This window comes from Colius striatus, chromosome 1 (assembly GCF_028858725.1).
Source record: "Colius striatus isolate bColStr4 chromosome 1, bColStr4.1.hap1, whole genome shotgun sequence".
Classification (NCBI taxonomy): domain Eukaryota; kingdom Metazoa; phylum Chordata; class Aves; order Coliiformes; family Coliidae; genus Colius; species Colius striatus.
In genome coordinates this window covers 153473775-153488186 of record NC_084759.1, presented here as the reverse complement: position 1 = coordinate 153488186, position 14412 = coordinate 153473775, and the positions used below count along the sequence as shown (strand labels likewise).

At 43.9% G+C, this 14412-nt stretch overlaps 1 protein-coding gene across 1 annotated transcript in view; it reads right to left on the bottom strand.

Annotated features, from left to right (window-relative positions):
- CACNA1I (calcium voltage-gated channel subunit alpha1 I) overlaps positions 1–14412 on the bottom strand; it is a 156796-nt gene that overhangs the window by 58191 nt on the left and 84193 nt on the right. Inside the window, exon 4 of the mRNA XM_061988955.1 lies at positions 9662–9759. Within this exon, the coding sequence (XP_061844939.1) occupies positions 9662–9759 (98 nt within the window). The remainder of the gene's footprint in view (positions 1–9661; positions 9760–14412) is intronic.

Below are 14412 nucleotides of genomic sequence, written 5' to 3'. Positions count from 1 at the left end.
CAACACTCCACAACACACACTCAGCTAAAACAACTGCCATAAAGAGAGCACAAATGAAACCCAAGACGTGCTGTTTTCCTCGGGGGGGAAGACAAGAAAACAAGCACAGTGGCACTGCACAGCCACAATGCTCAGCACATTGCTGCAGGGGGCTCAGGTGCCAGAGCCAGAGCTGAATCTCAATATGCTGAATCCCTCAGAGCTTTCCTTCCTACCTGCCCATCAAATGTCATATGCACATCAAGGAAATAAACAGGCTCCTCCTTGTGAGACTCAGCATATAGAAATGTCAGCAACCTTGAAAATTGTCATTCTCTTCAGCATGGTGTATAGAAACAAGTCCCATGGAGCACTGGCCTGGCTCTCACAACAAGTAGTTATTGCCATGCATCTCTGCTGTAAATCCTACAGAGGAAGAGGCTCAACCTCTAGCACAAGGTAGTGAAGATCTCTCCATTAAGGATTATTTTTTTTTAAAGAAAACATCAAGATGTCAAAAGAAAAAAACAAACACACACATGCAAAAACATTTGAAGAATGCTATGAAAATACACATTGGAGGTCATGGAAACTAATCCTCTCACCAGATCACAAATAACCCCATATATGAACTGTGGCTTGAAGGATCAGACTACAGTTGCACCTTCCAAGTCTTTTACAGAAGATGAGTGGTCTAAACTGAGGTCTTGAGCTCCCATTTTGCAGCTTTGTTTGAGATACACAAAATAGATCTTTCCTGCTGAGCTGGAGCCTCACCAGCACGATAGAGGGACCAGAAATTAGCCATGCCAGGAAGAGCTGCCAGCTGCTTTGAAGAAGCAAGCCCAGAGGTGAGGTCTCCTAATTGCAGACCTGACTGCAGGGTTACATGGGCAATGAGGGCAAGATCCAGAGCACCTAAATGCTGACATCTCTGCAAAAAGTGAGGCCTCAGTCCAAGCTTTGCTGCAATCCAAAAGCGAGACATCTCAGCTCTGCAGCAGCCAGGACTCTATTAGGGATGCTGTCAGCCTAGCTAAGGTCCTTGGATAGCAGCAGAAAGTTCATCCACCACAGGCACTCCCATTGACTATATACCGTCGAAACACAGTTGGTAGACACACAATCTGTGACATGAGTCGAAATGGACATGCAGGTAAAGTTCTCAGTCAGGAACCCCATTCATTACTCTTTTGCCCCATTAACCCTTTGCAAGCTTTGGGCTGTTAAGTAACCTTGTCTTGGAGGGTGATGCCAGGTGTTAGATTACTTCTTAGAGAGCTGCCTCTCTGTCTCTCTAGGGGATTGCTGTCATTCCGTTCTTTCTTCTAATACTGAACTTCTAATAAGCAACACCTACTACCACCTGCTACTGTTGTTCATTCACCAATCATCTCATCTTTTCCCCATTTTTCACTGCAATGATGACTGCATTCACTTTCAGAGAAAAGTCTATTAAAAACATACAGTGACAGCTTTTCTTTTAGAATTGCAGGGGTCATCCACCACCAGGGACAAAAGGTAACTCGGCGCAGTGGCTGCGAGACACTTGCCTCCATTCTATAAATACCATTAAGTTCTTTACACACCTCTAGCTCTGTGTAAGTAGGACAGAATAATGCAAAATATTATGTAAAACAGTGTTAATGCAGCTTCTGGTTAAGATTTGAGGGAGCTAATTTCCTCTTGCTGTCACTAGCGTGAATCATGTTACTTTCTACTGCAGGCAGTGACATGATGCTAGGTGAAATGCGTGTGAAGAGGAGAATCAGGCCCAAAATACACAAAGATTGAGAAATTTAAGGTTGTGGTTGTAAATTGCCCTGCCCACACACACACAAAGTGTAATTTGCATTAGTGTAATATGACATTATCTTTCACCCTATAATACGCTGTCATTATTGCTCATATTTCCATGGTATTCATTGCTTGATGGGTCCCATGGGAGAAATTTTGCAAAACAGCTCAGCTCGCATTTAGGCAGCAAAATATGTGGCTGGGCTTTTGAGAGAGCCGTGTACACTGGAGGCTGAGCTTGTTTGAACAGGCAGCAGAACTGTTACAATGTGAGCTGCCAGGCACCCAGCATGTTAAAAATCCTGGCTCTGCAGGTTCCCCTAGAGAAGGGTGAAATAAAGATTCTGGTGAAGGTGGCTTTATGACTGGTTCTTGGTTTGGGGTTTTTTTTTTTTCACACAGACATGCTTTACTTCCAATAACACAAACTCCAAAGTGTCGTTGCTAACTGTTGCGATTTTTATGGGGAGCCTCTGGATGTGTGGTATAAACCTTCGGGCGTGAAATCTTGCTATGACTTGACAATCTTGGATCACAGTAAAGAAAAGAGAAGACGTTTGTATTCCTCACTACTGTGGGGATAAAACTAGAGCACTACAGGATCTGAGCCTGAAGTTCTGAAAGCCATGGGAAGAACCAATCTGATAACCTATAAGCACTAAGTTTATGACTTTTGCACACTTATTTACAACAACAGTGAAATCAAGCAGACCGTTTCAGAGAGAGAAAGATGACTTTCTCCCATAATCTGGGACTGCAGAAAAGGGACTATGCAATGCACGGAACAAAACAAAAGGCATTACCAGGCCTACATTTCCTATACTTCAGTATTCTCCAGCTCCCTGCCACGATGTTACACTAACATGGGGATATAATTTTGTTCTGTTTTGTTTTCTCCCAAATTACCCATTTGAACATGTAGCAATACATTGCACATTGTGGAAAGCACATGAAAAACAGTACTGAGATCAGACAACAAGTAAATAAAATTGGAGCCTGCCTTCCATGGCTGAAGACTTCCTCCAGGACTACAAGATGTGAATTTGTTACAGACCGCTCAGTTTATTAAAAAGCCCCAGAGAAGCACTGATTTGCAAACCCATCCAGTATGTTTATCTGAGAGACAATAAACTTTATTGATACTAGTCCTTGTCCTTGTTTCAGTTTTGATTTCCTCCCTTTCTCTCACTCCCTCCACCCCCAGTCCCTCTGCATTATCCTGCACACAAAGCTACATCATGGCTTCAGGTACTGTGCCCAGTAAACCCTGCTGCTTGTTCCCTGTGTTGTTCTCTTTTGAGGCCTGCTCTTTCTCTCCCATCGATCCTCACACTGCTCTGCTTCCCTTCTCACTGTTTCCCTGTATCCTGACCACACCTTTCTGATTTAGGGCTCAACTTACTTAATGAAGAGCTGTACATACAGGAAAGTGCAGCTCTGAGCTACATTTCCATCTCAGATCTGCCCCCTTCTCTGAGGAAAGACATCCTTCAATGGCCCTCGCCAGGCATAGATCACATTGCTAGCTTCAGTGCTTCGCTCCACTTGGCTAGGAGATTGGGTTGGGAAGGGAGGATAGAGACTGAACTCAACTCCATCAACCACAGCCATCCTGTCTCAGCTTTTCTCCATCTTTTCACTGACTGCCTGCCTGGACAGAGCCTACGGAAAGCTGGCAGCTTCATCTTTGAATGCATTTAAGTCAGACATAGCCTGACTAGCAAATGTGAAGGGCTTTTTGACCTCTTAACTTTTGTGCATGGGTGCTGCGAGGGAACATCACTCTTGTTCCTGTGCTAACCTGCTCAGGACTGTGGTTGCATGTGGATAAATCCACATGTGTACATATTTGCATGTGGTTGTAAGTACAGTTTGTGTGTCACTGAGATGTGATAACAAACATTTACAGAGCAGCTTATACGGGGAACTGTGGATTGGGGTAAGTTTAAATATTTGGAGAATACAACGATATCTGAGTCTCAGTTATCACTTCACAAATAAAGCCATAGAAAGGGAGGGAACAAAAGGTACTTCAAAAAAAGTCAAATGAGAAGGAATCAACACTGGAAGCAAAAAAGCAAGTGATAGTCCTCTTTCAGAACTACTTAAGCATGTGAAACGGAGATCCTGTAGTGGGGGGTCTTAGAGAGGAATCTCATAATCCCTTTGCGTTTCCAACTGCTAGGGCAGGACTGTGCCTGTCAAATGCACTTGCTTTTTGTCTGATCTAGCTGTAAATGAGACTGTTTTACAGCCTAATATATCTCAGTCAGAAGCTAATTTCACACACGCTCATCAGTGAAATTAGTTCTTCAAAAACACATTTAGAGAAGTAAATGTCATCATTTTCCCCCCGTGCCAAGCGTGGAGTTCGCAGCCAGACCACTCTGTCTTCGGCACTGTTACAGCACCAAACACAGGTAGCTCGGTGTGGATTACAGATTTAAGGCAGGCATGTAAATATAAAAACATCTGCTTTTACCGTTCCAGGATTCAGCTGCTTCAGACTATTTTTATAATGATGCTTCAGTCTAGTGAGCTAAACATTCAGAAATGTTAGTTGTATTCCTGAATCTGCTGGTGACACTTACTGGATCTCACTCTCCTGGTTTGAAACATAAGAAAGATTAAACTAACAAGCCTTAACTTACATCTTTGAGATCTGTAGATCTTTGAGAAAACTCTGGTCTATTTGGACATAATGGAGACAATATAATAACAATAATTAGTAAAGAAAAATGGAGCTAGACCAAGATTTCCCTGCACAGTATTTTTTCTACCTGCAAAAAATGTTATTTCATGTTGCCATAGTTTTTGAAACATCAGGTAGCAGAAAGGAAAGGAGGATGAGAGGAGAGGAAAGCGATTTTATACTAGAATGGCATGGTTAAGGCTTTTTTGATTTTTAGATTCCTTAGTCGTGACAAAGTATAGCAAAATAAATTTAAAGCCAAACAAACCACCTAAAATCAGGCAGAATAAAACCACATTAAAATGATGGGAAATTCTTATTCTGACTGAGAAAAAAAACACATTTAGAAAGAGCAGACCTTCCTTCCCACAAATCTGAAATTCTATTTCCTGCACAGCTAGTAATAAGGATATACCATTCTATTTCTAATGCCTATACCTCCACATAAGCTTTACTGCACTTACACACCAAGTATTAGCACACGTATACACTTTCTATTCAATAAAGTTGCTATGCAACACTCTGCAACAGACTCCTTCACATCCGTACAGCGTGCTCAGATGAAGTAATCTGCTTCCAAACGATGAGTCAGTTACTAAATTGCAAGTGGAAACTGGAAGACATCAAACACAAGGCAAGGACTCTTTGCATAAAGCCGATGCAACAAGAAAGAGTAAACCGAAGAAACATTTTGTGCTCCAATGTCAAAATAAAGTAACAGAAGCAAAAGAAATTCAAGTGATCAGAAATGACTACAGATTCCCTTCCCGGAAAGCAGGCAGAAATAAACCAAAACCAGTTTCCCTGCCACTTCCAAACCTTGTGCCTTGCCATGAGAAGAAAGGATGAAAGAGTTGGCAGAAATAACAACTTTTCACCTAGCAACCTGCCACACAATGGCAAAAGGATAACAACAATGAATGGATGTGGAAATTCACCCCAAGCCCGGCATACAGACACGCCCAGAGCAGAAAGCAACTACCTCTGACATAGACCTAGAAGGTATGTTTTCTCCTCTTTACCCTTGTTTGGTGACTCACGGGGCTTGTCATACCAGGTCACCACCATAGAATTGAATCACGTGGCAATAAGACCAGAACAATCTTTAACTTTTTTGTTTCATGCCTTTTTAAACAAAACCCCAAAAGGCAGCATTCCTGGGGCTGCAGTCAGGAATGCAAGAGAGAAGCAGGAATACTAATAAAGGCGTGATACGTACTACAGAACTAGGGTGCCTCATGTTTTCTCTAGTACACTTCAAAGATGACATGGGAATAGAGGTATGGTCAGGCACAGCAGAGCCACAGACTTCTTCATCCAGAAGGGAAACTCAAAATAGTAGCATGTTCTGCTGAGAACTGCAAGAAATGCAATGAATTGCTAATAATCAGCAACTAAAGATCAATTCTAACACTGAGGCAAGGGGGTTTTAAATCTGCAAGCATCTCATCTCTTGGACAATCTCATTTCACTTACTTTACTTGCACAGTGCCTCTTACTTGATTCAGGGCTGGAAGGACTTCCGATAGCAGAGAGTTTTACAGTTTAATTATGAACTGGGTGGAGAACTTCTTCCTTAATGGACACTTGCCACTTTTTAGTTACACTGGATGTCCTTTTCTTCTTCCGTCACGATTCAGGTAGGAAAGTCTATGCATGCTTTACATTGTACATTATGAGTACAGCAAACAGCATTTCTCAGCTCCTTGTGGGATATTTTTCAAAACCTCATAAATCTTACTGCAAGGAAGGGCTTTCAGTAACATGTTAAGAATGAGCACAGGTAAGCAGCATTTAGACATATCCAATTTGAGCATTTAAACTTCAGCCTCACCTACCTGCCAAGAACGTAAATTAAGTTTATTTAACTTATTTAAGTTTATTTAACTTATTTAATAGGTAGGGTTTTTTTCTTCTACTGTGTTGCTACTGTTTCCTTAGAGTTGTTCTGAATTTCATCCCTCCTCATATTTCTGGCATCGCTTCTTTTTCTGGCTTAGGTAGGACAAAATTTTTCACACATTTCTCACTTCAATATCTGGACTTTTCAAACACTGGCTGATTATTAGAGTGTTACTGTTCTTTGGGCGCTAAATAATCTACCCAGACAGACCACTTCAGCTCTCTTCCACTCATGCAGTAATCACTCGGGTTCCTAATCACTTTGTCTGCTCTCCTGATAATAAACTGCCATTATTCAGACCATACAGACAGACTCCTCTGTGAAAATCAGTTCTCACCTGGGTGCCCACATGGCAACCTTTCAGATAGCCACTAGTGAATGCTGGGCCACACTGTCCTGTTGCAGCCTTCTGAACATGGTTGGACGTCTGCCTTTGGGATTAATTTCCCTGTCCCTCCCCAGGTATCTCATGCTACCAGCAAGGCTTCAGTTGCTACCCATCGCTGTCTTATTTCTCACTTTCTTTGCTGGCACCTGCAACACCTCCATCTTGGTACCATCAGTACATCTCAATAACAGACTTCCCCTTGCTTCAGATGAGTAACGAAGAACTTTAAAAAGACATTAAAAAAAGATTTGTGGCCGAAGGTCTCATTAATTATGTTTGCTGTACCCCACTAGGCACTTTCTTCTAATGCAGGCTCATTCCCATTTATCACAAGCCTTTGTTTACAGCCTTTTTGCCAGTTCTCAACCCTCAAGTCAGCACTTCCTCTCCTAGGGAATCTGATCTCTTCTCTTTTTTTAATTAATGGCAGGATGTCTTTCTTCCAAAACGTTCTCTGCATTATAACCACAGATTCATGTAGTGAGAAAGATGCATAAAGATTTAACCACAGAGTGCAAACTTAACCAGCATCAGTTTCATACAGGAAGAGTTTTATACTGATAAGAGGAGCAGACAGACAGCGTTCATGGCTGGGACAGTCAGGGCAAATTGAGCTGTGCTCTGCAAAGATCAGATGAGAAGATTGAAAGCATCCCAGGTGCCTGTTGGTCCTCTTCCGAAGCGGCTCACAACACTCTCCTGAGGCAGCTCCTGCATATGGTGGGGCAACTCAGGCTGTTCAAGCCCATAAACAGGAATAAACAAAAGCCTCGACTTTCAGTCTGTCAAGCTTTGCTCCTAGCTGCTGGTGTCCAGCAGTTAACATTGCAGATATCTGCAGCAGTCCACTGGATATCGTTCAAGATGTCCCCACTCACCACCAAGGTTAAGTCTACCCTGGTAACAGGCATCAGCCTCAAAGTGGTCTTTGAGTAGAGAGTGACAGGACTCCTTGTGAAGCAGGGAGGAAAGGCAGCTGCATAACTCGGGGACAGTGCTGTCCTCACATGGTCAGCCATATTCTTCCTGGAAAGGGTGAGCCTGCCATGCACAACTGGGCCATCCCCTTGCAGAAGACGTGCCCTGCCTCTGTCATGATGCACACCCATAGACAGGACCATGGCTGCCTTCCAGCCCCCTCCTCTCTGGAGGAGGGACAAAGGCACAGAGATAGGCTGAAGAAGGTGCTTTGCTGCCAATTAATAGTCAAAAAGTTGTTCTTGGCTCCCAACTTTATCGCTCTCCATGACAGATCTGTTATATGCCTGAGTGTGCACTAAGTGTCTAAACCAGCTGCTCCTCTGCCTGGCACCCTCCTGTCAAGTTGGGCACATGAGATTGTGCCTCAGTTCCTGCATCACACCTTTCAGAACCTTCTGTCCTTGGCTATTGCTCAGAGATAAAAATACACCCAGGAAGAGGGACAACACCCCGTTCTAGAATAGCTTTGTATGGAGTTAGAAACCCTGAAATCCACCTCCATAGCAAGTTCAAGAAATAGGTGGCATTATGAAAGCTACTTTGGCACAACTAAAAAAGTATGATGCAAACTACGAAGTCACTGTGCACACTTCCTCAGATCTGGAACTAAAAAGGGGGCATCTAAGCTCGAGAGAAGGACTAGGAGAGCTCTGGCAAGGTTATATCCACTGCAGACAGCCTGATTAGGGTGATTATGGGGAAGAGCAAAGAGACTTCCTGCCATTCTGCATGACAGAAAAACTTGCAGAAGAAACGCCTAAGGTCTCAGAGGGCTGCATGTGGCAGCTGCTGCCTTTACACACGGAACAGCCAGAAACACTGAAGTGACACAGAAGACCAAGTTCAATGGTCTTGCAACCCCCTGATCCCACCCTGCTCCCTGGTTCACTTCCATCCATCTGGATACAACCACTGTGAAGTATGAGCCACCTCCATCGCTGTTTCGTGCAGCTAAATAACAATGTCAACACCTGTTTACTCACTCCAGGGTTGCAGGGAGAACATTGACTTGAGGGGGAAAAAAATAATCAAGGAGGCAAAGGAAGAGAAAAAAAAAGAGTGGAAACAGTTCAGCACCAGTTAAAACTACAAAGCATGGCAAAGACGTTGGTCTTGTCTCCATCCTCTGGGATGGGAGGAAGCGAGGATTACGGAGGGATCAGCTCCACTATGATGGCAGCGCAAGCACATGGCACATGCCCCAGGGCTGCAGCTCACATCCTGGGACTGTGGCATCTCTCCGCTTTTTCTGCAGACCTGAGCTGGGGACTGTGTCACAAACCTGAATGGCAGCAGCTATCAGCTGACACATCCAGGCTCACAAGCCGGCCTTGGTAGCCCCGTGCCCAGCGGCACTCAACCTGGCTCATACACACACGTCAGCCTGCAGCAGGGACAGTCACACAAAGAGGGAGTACAAAGCACAGGGTGAGGAAGAGAGAAAAAATAGCTGGTGCCACATGCTCCTAAGCTGTAATAGCATGAAAATTTTTCAGATGAGAGGATCTGGAAGAGCATGTGAAAGCCTGAGCAAACCAATTCTCCCCACTTCCCCCAAATCACCCCTTTCCACACCTCACACACACACCCTTTTTGAGGCCACAGACGTGATCAAACCTGCATATCCTTCAGTAAGAACAAGAAAAAGACTTCTCCTTTACTGAACATTTTCCAGTTTCAGCTCCTGAGCCATCAGCACAAAGGATGGCCAAGGCAGATATACTAGGAGACTATAGTTTTCCTGCCCATCTAAGGACACCTCCTGGCCCCATGATGGGGGAAACCCTGCACACACTGTGCAGCAGCCTCCACTCAGTTTGCATTTGAACCCGGTCTGGAGAATGCTACCACACAGAGCCTTGTTGATCATGTAGTCCCCACAACCCAAGATGAGCAGGTGTGAAGGGGAAGCATGACTTACTAGGCACACGGTTGATAGCTTTCAAGGGTCTCAGGACACGGACAGTACGGATTGCAGACAAGTTAATGTTTTGGAGATCCAAAGAGTACTCCACCATCCTGCAGAAGGGGAGAGAGAGAGAGAGAGAGAGAAGAAAGTTTAAAACAATCCAGTGGTTTTGTTTGAGACACAGAGTTGCCATTTCTTCATTAAAGGATTTCAGGAAGTCACAGGGATGAAGGCTGAGTCTCTGGGAGCAAAGCTTAAGCCTCTGGGACCCCTCTGGGAGCAGGACCAGGGACCATGTCTTCTCTGACAGAAAACACACCTTGTCTGCAACATGGCAGTGAGTGGTGCGAGTGTGTCATGTGGATGCAAGCCTGGAGTTGCCATAACACTTACCTGCTGCAGCCATCAGGAGGGGAAGGAGCTACATGAAGAGAACCCTGGAGCTAACCTGTTTTACCTCATGTAGAAACAAACTCTCAAAACAGTAACTGCTTTGGCTAGGTGGGAAGGCTTCTCTCATAGCTTTAAATCACTCCTTTCTGACACCAACCAAAAGGGGAAGAGCCTGATTTTAGGATATATGCTAGACCTATGCTTTCCTCATCCAACAGCATACTCCCTAAATAGCCTCAAAGTGCAAATAGCTATGACTAATGTATTGGCTTTGCTGCAGGAGCAGCAGGTGCAGATGAAATAAAAGTGACCTGGCCCAGTATGGCAATTATTCAGTAACTTCCCTGCCTCATGGAAAGCCTGTCAAGAAACTGGATTATACAACCATTTACCCTGTCCAGCAATTCCCACCTGAGGATCTCAAAGCACGTTGCCTGTTTTAGTGAACGTAGGTACATGAGGCCTTCAGGAAGACATGGGCTGTTGTCACCAGCTTCCTTGGGATGATCCTGATGTGTAGAGGGGATCAAGGAGCTGACAAAGTTGACAGATAAAACAGCAGCAGAGTCAAGACAGGAACTACTTCTAAATCTCTTCTGAGATGTGAATAATGAAGCTACAAAAAGCTCTCTTTCCTCAGCCTTTCAACATGCTCAAGAAATGGAGAGGGATCAGGGGACACAGCCTTTTGTTACTGCACCCTTTCCCAAGCCAAAAATCATTATAATTTGAACAAAAAGGTTACAAATCAATAACATAAGTAACATAAGTCAGTAACATAAAGTCCACTCAAATCTCTCTGCCCAGGAACCACTCAAGAATGAATAAGAGAACCTAAGCAAGATGTTGAGGGGGAAAAGGGGTACAGCCAGTCTGTAAGAAATTTCAGGGAAAGAACTTAAATGAAACTTAAAAGAAATTGACTGATCCTTCTATCACCCTTTTCACTCAAAAGGACCTTGAAGAGCAAATGTCTAGGTATCTGTCTGCATCTTTCAGAAAGGAGACTTGTCAGAGTGATAGATTTTCAAACACAAAGGGGTAAACCTGTCGAAGTGTTGTGATTATTCTCTCTCATTCTCTCTTTCTTTTCTCTCTCTCATTCCTTTCACTTGGTTCTCTCATGCACTTTTAGGGTAATTGCATAAAATAATTCTTCCTCTGAAATGCAATGGCATTCATTTACCTCCCTGGAGCTGTCAGTTCCACACACAACGAGTACAGAGGAGAGAGGAGGAATTTCATGTAGATGATCAAAATGTTCATACCAAGAGAAAAAAAAAAAAACAGTATGCAGAGATACATAAAGGTCTCCAAGCTTGAAGTCCTACAAAACCTCCTTTCCTCTCCTAAAAAAAAAGTCACGTCCCCTAGAGTGCTGGGTTGAGGTCAGACCTCTGAAAGCAAGAATAGTATTTGAGCACTAGCAGAACAACGTGAAACACACTCTGCTAGATACTTAATAAGCAAAGAGGTAAAAAACACATCTTAATTTCAAGAAGTGGTATTTTCTCAGCTGCCAGTGACCAAGTCCTGAAGAAAACTTGGAATCCTCACAGAAACTGAGCAAAGGGGAACAGTACAGGGCTAGGGCTGAGACTAAATCAGTGGGCAAAGGGGACAACTTTTCTTAGACTTTGCTATGCAAAATTCATTTATAAACAGAACCTCCATTTACAAACCATTCAAGTTTTGTCCTCTTTTGGCATTACAATGTGAGTAACCTTAACCAAGTGGACATCACTGCCCTCTCCTAGCTGGAAGAAGCTTGACACTTACGTGGCACAATCCATGCTTCACTCAAAAATTAACCCTAACCCTAGATGCAACTGTCTCCTGCAGCCCTTGGTAGCTGCAGACTTGCCCCGATTATGTTCCAGCTTAACTAGCTAAAAAAAAAGGCCAAATACTCTACCGATGAAAACAGCAGGCTGCTCCCAAGGTTGGGTCAGAGAAAGGCAACTGTTAAATTTTTCAGAGAGCAACTTCTAACAAAATTGAGCTCAGCCCTAGCAGGCCCCAGGGCTTCGATGTGCTTAGTAGACCCCTTCTGCCTACAGTTCTTCCTGAGGCCTTCTGGTCTTGGCCATAATAAGAGACACATCCAGGATGCTTAAATCCCCTGTGGATGAGTTAAGCCTATTGTAGTCACATCAATTATATCCAAAACAACTCCAACACAATTCCAGTGCAATTTTGCATTAGAGCCACTCGTTCCTGCCCTTTCATTCCTAGAGACGACTGCAGCATCAGCTTAAGTTCATGCTTCTCTTTGCATGAGGGCAGCACACTCATGCCATGATGGACTGCAGTTGACTGGGGTGAAAGAAAACTCCATTGAGCAACAAATAAAAACATTTTCTGTGTGGGCAAAACAAATGAATCCCACTGTTACCTCTTGTCTAATGAACGAGGATCTCTAAGTGACTCTGTTGGAGTCTCTGGGCATCTGTAACATTCCATGGATTGCCAGCCCTACTAGTTTTGCTCTTCTCTTTCTCCAGCCAGCCTGGCTCCTCCATGCCTGGAAACCTTGTTGTCCTGATTTCAGTGGAGATAAAGTCAATTTTCTCCCTAGTACTTGGTACAGGGCTATATTTTTGGGTTTGTACTGAAAGCTGTTGATAACACACATTTCTTAGTTATCGGTGAGCAATGCTCGCACAGAGTCAAAGCCTTTTCACGCTTACTGCCTAGTGAGCGGGCTGGGGAGGGACACAAGAAGCTGGGAGGGAGCATGGCCAGGACACCTGACCCAACTAGTCACGGGGTTATTTCATACCACAGACTGTCATGCCCAGTATATAACTGAGGGGAGCTGGTTGGAAGGGGCAGATCAAGCCTCAGGCATCATTTCACTATTTTTGTTTTTTGTTACGTTCCTTTTTTACAAGTATTATGTACTTTATTATTTGTGTTATTATTATATTTTATGTCATTTATGTATATTTTATATTTTAGTTAGTAAACTATTCTTACCTCAGCCCACGAGTTTTACCTTTTTTTCCTGATTCTTCTCAACATCCCATGGCAATAGGGGCAAGGTGGGGAGTGAGCAAGCGGCTCCGTGGTGCTTTGTTGCTGTCTGGGGTTAAACCACACTACCCTCTACACTTAACCCCCTCTAAGTCTGGGCAGTACCTCATCTCCTACTATCACACATGAAAGTGAAGACAGGTTGACAGAGAGACAAAAGGGGTTATTGCAAAAAGGGATCAACCAGAAACTAGTAGCAGATTGATGTCAGGAGGTTTACACTTTCATGTGTCCGTGTCTCAAGATCTTGTAATGGTGGGCTAGGCATATGGTATATGGTCCTCAGTTGGACTCTCAGGCAAACACCTCACCTTCAGTAGTTGGTTCCTTGTTGCACCAGCAACCCAAGGAACCACGTGGTTGCTGAGTGTTTATAAATTAAGGGCAGGAATATGGTAGAGCTAGTACAAAAGGGTTGCTTCCTTAATAAACTCGAGTAGTTTTCCAAGCTCCTTGCCTTTGCTTTGTGGCAGCATGTTGCCATGAGCAAGGGTAGCCTGCAGAACCTAATTGCCCTCATCGAGTTCTTTCCTCCTCCTTGGCTGCTTTATACATGTCTTATTTATAAAATCCTTAGCTTCTTTAAGGTCCAGGGGCAGTCAAAACCATTGTGGGGAAAAATAAATAAATAAGCCTGTGCAAATTGTGAGCTGTCCTTTCCCCTTATTATGATGGGGCAGGAGGGAGTGCATCTCTCCCAAGGGAAAAAGCAGCTCATTTCTGGCACCACTAAAGTGCTTTGTGGCCTCTGGCGTGGGTGGGCAAGTGCGGGGGCAGGGTAGGAAGCTGGAACTCTGCTAAATCAGAGAGAAAACTCCTGATCTGTGATGGAATTTGAGCACTGAGCTGTCAAGATAATTGAATTTATACAGTAATTCTTCTTTCCTTGCTAGAGATTTTCTTCTTCAAAACTTTCCACATAAAACTCTTTTGGAAGAAGAGCAGACTGACGCATACATCATGCCATGAGCCTTGGGTTCATACACGATGGGAATGCTGACAGGGTGGGAAATGAGGCAGAGCCACTGGTTCATGCGTGGGGTTCATTCTGCAGAAGCAAGGGGGATGCTTGGCAGGGAACACCTTTCCACTTGAGGTCTACCTCACTCTCACTTATGGTATTCCACCTCATCTCTACCTCCTCTCTTTCTCTTTACAATCCTTCCAACTCATGGCCTCCTGCAACATTTCCTTCTTAACTTCCAGTTTTTCTGTCAGCTCTGTGCCTTTCCTTCATCTTTTTCCATTTTGCCTCGTATCCTTCAATTCCCTTCCCAATGCTTTCTTTCCTTTTTCATCTTCCTTTTTATTCCTTTTGTCTCTTTCCCTACTGA